Source organism: Palaemon carinicauda, chromosome 10, assembly GCF_036898095.1.
Source record: "Palaemon carinicauda isolate YSFRI2023 chromosome 10, ASM3689809v2, whole genome shotgun sequence".
Lineage (NCBI taxonomy): Eukaryota > Metazoa > Arthropoda > Malacostraca > Decapoda > Palaemonidae > Palaemon > Palaemon carinicauda.
The window spans coordinates 157,379,997-157,388,808 of NC_090734.1; the positions used below are offsets into that span (position 1 = coordinate 157,379,997).

Genomic DNA, 8,812 nt, shown 5'->3' on the forward strand with positions numbered 1-8,812 from the left:
TTATCTTGAAAACTATATAAGTATTTCTATCTATAGATATAGAAAAAGACGCTACTATATATCTAATTTCTATATATAAATACAAGAGCAATTTATAAACCATTTGGGAAGGTTGAGAGTAAATATAAAACTCTAAAATAAAAAAAAAGGGCTCGCCCAAACTATTAAGGTTCAGTAAAAGATTACACAGACCCACTGCGGTATCCTCTAGACACATATACAGGCTCCTCTCTGACCCTCTCCCTACACATACACACCCCTAGCGGACGCCCTTGAGTGTAGAGGACTCTGGATGGCGTAACTAGGTACAGGTTTGGGTCCATATAGGGTACACATTCCTTGCTAACACCCCGCCCCCCTCTCTCTCTCTCCATAACTCTCCATATCACGTGTTTCCCCCTATGTGAATGTTGACACGTCAGAGTTACCATACAAAGAAGCCTGGATAATTATTCATAAGACTTTACCTCGTTAATGGTACGCAGTAAAGTGTTCTATAGTAATCTATGGAGTATTTCCATTTCGAAAGGATGTTAGTCCCACGAAGATATTTTTTATATATTTGAGAATAAAATAAAGATAATAATGACTACGTCGTAACTCGACGTGGCCGCAGCAGGCCTCCACCATACTGCCAGATGCGTGACTCACCCGTATCACAGTAAATATTATCTCATTCCATCTTTTCGTCGTCTTTCATTTGTTTTTATAAATCGAGTGACATCTTCTCCATCCGATTTCGTTTTGGCTCAACGATCGACACTCGCAGCGTCTTGCTAATAAAAGAAATTAAGAGCTTACGTGGCAATTCTCATAGGCCTACGAGGCCGATTTTTTGGTGAGCGTGTAATCTACGAAATTGGTCCTATCTGGAGAATTGGGGGGCTGTCATGCGGCAGATAGGCATCGAAGGCCTTCGTCAGGTTAATTGCCATGATTTCGGATAGGTGTGAATCGCTATAAATCGTTAAAATCGTTAAAAAAATAATATAAAACGCCGTATCGTAGGCCGATGGGCTCTACGTAAGCGCGATGTAGAGTTGGCACAAATACGAGAACAGACATTAAGTGCGCAGAGAGAGTATCCGTTCTCGCCTGGCAGTGGTACTACCTAAGGGAGAGGGGAACAGGGGGAGAGGGGAGAGGGGGAGGGAGAGCTTGAGATATGTAGGGGAACCGAAGCGATTAAGATAATAAAAGCAATGAGTTTTGCCACTTTTACTCCATTTGAGCTTAGCGAGAATCCCGCCAAAATGTAAAAGAAGCTGATGACAACTTAGATGATTCGCCCCTCGAGATTTTCAACTTGGTTGACAGTTGACATTTCTTCTTCTTCTTCTTCTTCTTCTTCTTCCTCTTCTTCTTCTAAGATGATATAATTCTTTTATTTCTTTTTCTTTAAATCTTGAGATTAAAGCGTATCTATCAAGCAGAAACGTTTAAATAAAATAAAGCAAAATAAAAAAAACTGTTGTCAAGCAAGCAAACAGCGCTCCTTCATATCTATGGCGACTTTTTTTTTCTTTTTCTTCATCGCGCGCCAGGCAATTGCGGTTTTCAGTTGCTTGCTTGCTTGCTTGCTTGCGCGCCCTGTGCCGATGGGCGGGGTGTAGAAGTGTAAGAGTAAGAGAGCGTGTGGAGGAGGAGGTGGTGTTGTTGGTGGTAGTAGTAGTAGTAGTACTAGTAGTAGTGGTGGTGGTAGAAGGAGTGTGGTGGCAGTGGTGTTACACATAAACTGATGCTCCTCTTATATCCCTTACACGCATACAAACATAGTCTCTCTCTCTCTCTCTCTCTCTCTCTCTCTCTCTCTCTCTCATCACAAACAATCACGCATCATCGGCACTCTCTCTCTCTCTCTCTCTCTCTCTCTGTCCATATTTTAAGCAGAGAAGAAGAGCCTTACCTGCACTATCACACCAACCTCCACCTGAGCTACTGGTCGCTTGCTCGCCTTCACTCGCCAGCGCTGCTCCTCCTCCTCCTCCTACAAGCAGACAGAGGCTCTGCTTGTATTGATTGCGGGAGTGTAGGTGACAAGAAGTGTGTGTGGTGAGGGGTGCAGGCTGCCAGGCAAGGCAAAGGCAGGCAAGGCAAAGGCAAAGGCAGGCAGGCAGGCAGGCCAAAGCAGTGTGAGTGAGCCCTGGCCTGGCCACCAGTAGAAGAGAGCACCAGTATCCCGCTAACCTCCCGTGTAGGCGGATGTCTGCATCGCATCTGCTGCAACATCATCATCATCATCATCATCCTCACCAACAACAACAACATCATCGTCAGCCACATCTCGCGAACCTCCTGCTATCGGACGAGAAACTTTTCTTATTTTATTGTTTTAAAAGGCGTTTTAAACATATTCCTCCGGGTGTGTGTGTGTGATACTCAAGCAAAAGTTTTTTTTATAAAACTTTTATCCCCCAGGACAGTTTTTTTGGTTTTAAGTTTGGCGGTGCAGAAGAGGAAAAACAAAAACAAAAAGACACTAAAAAACAAAAGCTAAACTTTTTTCGGGGGGAGGGATTTTGATTTTCAAAAACTTGGTTAAGAGTGAGTGTGTGTGTGTGTATGTTTGAAATGCACCTTACCTGCATTGTGTACCCATAGTCCCCCTCAAAATTTCAAACTCCCATACAAGTGTGTTTCCAAATCCTTATATTTCCCCCGTTTCCTCCATCAAACCAAAAACTTCCCTCTCTTCCCCCTTTCCTTCCCCCATACTCGAACGGCCTTCCGATATTCCAAAGGCATTTTTGCAGACCTTGGGGCGTGCGACGCCTCCAACTTTTGCTTTCTGCTCCTACCTGAACCATATCAACATCCTTTTTTGTTTTTTTGTTATTTGGTTATTTTGATGACGTCTGCAGAAGCCACCGTCGTCTCAAAGCCTCAAGAACTAAGTGCAATTGAAGGGAAACTTAGAAGCAATAGATTTTTCCGTCAGCGGTCAAAATACAACAACAACAACATTAACAATCGAATTGAATAGTGACAAGGCGTGTGTCACACACGAAACTGGCTTCCTCCTTCTGTCTGTTGTCTGGAGACATTTTACTAGCACTTAACATATCAAGGGAACTTAGGAGAAGAGTGCTCCGAAGGGAACTAAGAGAAGAAGGTCGCCTCTGAAGGGAACTACGAGAAGAAGGACAGCTCCACAACCCGCTCCCTCCCTCGGAAGGGAAGGAACACACGAGAAAGAGAGGAGGCTGGGTCCATAATGACCGGAGCCCTACGGAAGGACTGCCGGAGACGAAGAACATTTCCTTCTACTGCTACTGCTGCTGCTACTAGCTCCCACCACCAGGAAATCGTCCAAGGAGGAGGCGAAGAAGAGGAGGGCTGGCTACTACTAGCCCCGTTCCATTTGCAAGCACTGACCCCGTTTCTGTGATTGATACAAGAACTGATTTGATGCTTTCGTCTGCAAGCGATTCACTGCCCATATCAGGTAGGCCTATTTCAAACGGTGTTTTTTTTATAGCTAATTAATCTTCAGAAGGTGTTTTTTTATATCTAATTCTTCAGGTGTTTTTGTCTTAATTATTCTTCAAAAGGTTTTTTTTATAGCTAATTATTCTTCAGAAGGTTTTTATAACTAATTATTTTTCAAAAGGTGTGTTTATATTAATAAGGTGATTTTTATATTTGATAACTTCAGAAGGTGTTTTTTTATATCTAATTATTCTTCAGAAGGTGTTTTTTTTAATCTAATTCTTCAGGTGTTTTTCATATCTAATTCTTCAGAAGGTGTTTTTTTTAAATTAATTCTTCAGGTGTTTTCATATCTAATTCTTCAGAAGGTGTTTTTTTATATATGATTCTGCAAAAGGTGTTTTTTTTTTAAATCTAATTCTTCAGAAGGTGTTCTTTATATCTAATAATTCTCCTAAAGGTGTTTTCCTATATAATTATCCTTCAGGTGTTTTTATATTTAGATATAAAAACACCTGAAGGATAATTCTTCAGAATATGTTTTTATCTAATTCTTCAAAAGATGTTTTTTATAACTAATTCTTCTAAAGGTGATTCTGTTTCAAATTCTTTCCTTATTTCTAGTTTTAATATATTTTTCTACGTCCTCCTAGTAGCTAATTTTTCCTATTTCGTCATTGGGTTTTTCTTAGAACCAGGATAGAGAAATTATCTAATAGGAAAAAAAAACTTTTCTTTAAACTAACAATTTTCTTAAAATTAAGATTTAATTTCTGATCAGAATTCGTCAAATTAATTAACACAATATAATTATAGAGAAACATTAAAAAAAAATTGTCAGTCTAGGCCTATGGGAATATTCTCATGTCAGTCTAGGCCTACGTGAATATTCTAATTAAATATATCCGATTTCCTCGTTCGTAGAAGTTTATATAAATTGTTATTATGATAAGTTAAATGAACGATATTAATGTCATATATAGACGTATATAGGTTTATGCGATTAAACACAAACGTTTTATTTAATTCAATTATATTTAGATTTTGTATTCCTTAAATTAGATTTTGTATTCCTTAAAATTCGTCTGAAACCAAGAAACAGTATTTTATTAACTGTCGCCTGTTTTATCCTGCCGATATTCCGTATTAATTTCCTTCATACTATACCTCATTGGCCTAGCGGATATTGCTATATGTTCCGTATAGGCATTTCGTTCGTGCAGTTTATTATGGGGGGGGGGGCATAGTTTGAAAATTATTAAAAAAATACTCTATTGTATAAAATTCATTTTTCATTATCCTATGATTCGATATAGGACCAGACATGACAATGTTATTTTTCCTCTTAATTACAACTTATGATATAAATTTCTATGAAGTGAACATTTTATTATATATATATATATATATATATATATATATATATATATATATATATACTTTGCGTTATTCAACTTATTATAGTTCAAATAGCTATTAATAATTACTTTTCATCTCGGTGTTCATTTTTTCTGCTTATAGTCGGTGTGACATTATTATTATTATTATTATTATTATTATTATTATTATTATTATTATTATTATTATTCAGTTACTTGTGTTTGAGTGTCAACATCTTATTTATCTTTCATATTTGCGTAACATATCAAATTTTATATATTTTTCCTCTTGCGTAATATTTATTTCTTTATTATATTGTATTTATCTGTCGTTGTGTATATTCATTTGTGCGTAATAAGAATAATTTTATGTAAAAACGTGTTCCTGTAATCGTATACGCATGCGTATATTTTTTAATATCTGGTGTAGCTCTCTGTTCACTATATACGCATATGCGTAACTTATAAGAATGCGATTTTTATTTGTATCTTCATTTTGTTGATACGTATGTGCTTAAGTTATAAATATGCGTTTTTTTTCTTTATAAGTATATTTTATAAATACGCATATGCGTAACTAATAAGTTTGTATATTTGTAGACATTTTCAGATTTAAATACGCATATGCGTAACTTATAAATTTGTATATTTGTAGACATTTTCAGATTTAAATACGCATATGCGTAACTTATAAGTTTGTATATTTGTGCACATTTTAAGACATGCATGCGTACATGCTTGCGTTTGCGTAACCTCAACATTCACTTCTTTTGCATGTTCCTAATATCACCTGATTTCAAACGTTCGTTTTACATTCCTCCCTTCCAATCATGTGACCAGATTGTAGAAGCGTCGTTCAAATCAGGTATTTCAATCAGTAGAAAATTTATATATTGGATAGATTTATTTTAATGTTGTTTCTAATGTTGAAATATTTCGTGTTCATTGTTCATTACTTCCCTTGTAGTTTGTTTATTTCTGTATTTCCTTTCCTCACTGGGCTATTTTTTCCTTGTTGGAGCCCCTGGGGTTATGCCATGCTACTTTTTTCAACTAGGGTTGTAGCTTGGCAAGTAATAATACTAATAATAATATTTCCCTATTGGAGCCATTGGGATTATAGCATCTTTCTTTTCCAACTAGGGTTGTAGCCTGGCTTGTAATAATAATAATAATAATGATAATAATAATACCTTTAAGAAACACCGCTATTAAGCCCTTTGGAGTTATAGCATCCTTCAACTAGGGTTGTAGCTTGGCTTGTAATAATAGTAAAAATAATGATGATAATAATAATAATAATACATTTCTTCATCGCTTCGTAAGAAAACAATATAAAAAAAAAAAAGTTTCAATGCGTTTAGTTTTCAGCCTGATTAAAAACAGCCGAAGATTTTCCAATAGTGTCAAATTGACATCCATACATTTCTCCTATGGCCCGAAAGAGCGAAAACCATTTAAATTAATTATAAATTATAAATTATTAAATGCTTGAGATAAAATCACGAGAGGAAGTCAACTGATTATTTTTATTTATTATTATTATTATTTTTTTTTTAACAAGCGAGTTTACTGACATCTATATTTATAGCTAATTATTCTTCAGATGGTGTTTTTTATATCTAATTCTTCAGGTGTTTTTTATATCTAAATCTTAAGGTGTTTTATATATATCTAATTCTTTAGGTGTTTTTTTATCTAATTCTTTAGGTGTTTTTTTTATCTAATTCTCAAGGTGTTTTTTATATATATCTAATTCTTTAGGTGTTCTTTTTGTCTAATTCTTTAGGTGTTTTTTATATCTAATTCTTCGGGTGTTTTTATATCTAATTCTTCAGGTGTTTTTTTATCTAATTCTTCAGGTGTTTTTTATCTAATTCTTTAGGTGTTTTTTTATCTAATTCTTTAGGTGTTTTTTATATCTAATTCTTCAGGTGTTTTTTAAGTCTTAATTATTCCTCTATCCCAAGACAGCGAAAACTATGCAGATTAATTATTATTAATTAATAATAGTTTGAGATGAAGTCAATTTATTATTTTTTTGCAAGTATGTTAAAAAATAACGTTATGCAATTGCAGAAATATTTTGGTTCACAATCTTTCCGTTGATAAGAGTCAATCGTGGTACAAGAGTTAATTGTGGTATAAGTCGATTGTGGTATAAGAGTCAATTGTGGTATAAGAGTTAATTGTGGTATAAGTCGATTGTGGTATAAGAGTCAATTGTGGTATAAGAGTCGATTGTGGTATAAGAGTTAATTGTGGTATAAGAGTCAATAGTGGTATAAGAGTCAATTATGGTATAAGAGTCGATTGAGGTATAAGAGTCAATTATAGTATAAGAGTTAGTTGTAGTATGAGTCAATTGTGGTATAAGTCCATTGTGGTATAAGAGTCGATTGTGGTATAAGAATCAATTGTGGTATAAGAGTCGATTGTGGTATAAGAATCAATTGTGGTATAAGAGTCGATTGTGGTATAAGATTCATTTATGGTATAAGAGTCCAAAGTGGTATATGAGTCAATTATCGTATAAGAGTCAACAGTGGTATAAGAGTCAATTATGGTATAAGAGTCAATAGTGGTATAAGAGTCAATTGTGGTATAAGAATCAATTGTGGTATAAGAGTCAATAGTGGCATAAGAGTCAATTATGGTATAAGAGTCAATATTGGCATAAGAGTCAATTATGGTATAAGAGTCAATATTGGCATAAGAGTCAATTATGGTATAAGAGTCAATATTGGCATAAGAGTCGATCATGGTATAAGAGTCAGTTGTGGTATAAGAGTCGAATGAGGTACAAAAGTCGATTGTGGTATAAGAGTCAATTACGGTATAAGAATCAATTATGGTATAAGAATTAATTGTGGTATAAGAGTCGATTGAGGTATTAGAGTCAATTGTGGTATAAGAGTCGATTGAGGTATAAGAGTCAATTGTGGTATAAGAGTCAATTAGGGTATAAGAGTCAATAGTGGTATAAGTCCATATTGGTATAAGAGTCGATTGTGGTATAAGAGTCAATTGTGGTATAAGAGTTAATAGTGGCATAAGACTCGATTGTGGTATAAGAGTCAATAGTGGTATAAGAGTCGATTATGGTATAAGAGTCATTAGTGGTATAAGAGTCAATAGTGGTATAAGAGTTGATTATGGTATAAGAGTCATTAGTGGTATTATTATTATTATTATTATTATTACTATCCAAGCTACAACCCTAGTTGGAAAAGCAAGATGCTATAAGCCCAGGGGCTCCAACAGGGAAAAATAGCCCAGTGAGGAAAGGAAATAAGGAAATAAATAAATGAAGAGAACAAATTAACAATAAATCATTCTAAAATAAGAAACAAAGTCTAAACAGACATGTCATATAATAAACTATCAACAACATAAAAAACAAATATGTCATAAATAAACTATAAAAAGACTATGTCCGCCTGGTCAACAAAAAAGCATTTGCTCCAACTTTGAACTTTTGAAGTTCTACTGATTCAACCACCCGATTAGGAAGTTCATATAAGAGTCAATAGTGGTATAAGAGTTAATTGTGGTATAAGAGTTGATTGTGGTATAAGAGTCAATAGTGGTATAAGAATCGATTGAGGTATAAGAGTTAATTGTGGTATAAGAGTCGATTGTGGTATAAGATTCAACTGTGACATCAAACTAATGGTAAGGAACACCTTCCTTCACCAATGATATAAATAACCCAGATTGAAACGCAATGGATACGCCAATTCATTTTCTGTTGCATTGCAATGATCATCAATTGCACAGGATATTTCCCAGTATGTGAAAGTACTGGACAAATTGTTTGTTGACGTCTGAATCTTTTCCCATAAATAATTTTCTTCCTCTGTCCTGGATTAGAGTTCTTTTGATTGTTTATTCTTCTCTTGTTTATTTATTTCCTTATTACCTTTCCTCGCTGGGCTGCTTTTCTCTGTTAGAGCCATGTGGGCTAATTATCTATTTCCTTGTTTGCTTTCCTCACTGGGGTA

The 8,812-nt window shown here is 34.9% G+C and overlaps 1 protein-coding gene across 3 annotated transcripts in view; it reads left to right on the forward strand.

Moving 5' to 3' along the window:
• The first annotated feature begins 2,130 nt into the window (after positions 1-2,130).
• The window catches only part of LOC137648901 (E3 SUMO-protein ligase EGR2-like), an 87,321-nt gene continuing 80,639 nt past the window's right edge, over positions 2,131-8,812 (forward strand). The window contains exon 1 of one of the 3 annotated variants that reach the window (XM_068382075.1): positions 2,131-3,445. In XM_068382075.1, coding sequence (XP_068238176.1) covers positions 3,409-3,445 — 37 coding nt within the window. In that variant the 5' untranslated portion in view covers positions 2,131-3,408. The remainder of the gene's footprint in view (positions 3,446-8,812) is intronic. The other 2 variants (XM_068382073.1, XM_068382074.1) reach the window with 2 other exon arrangements.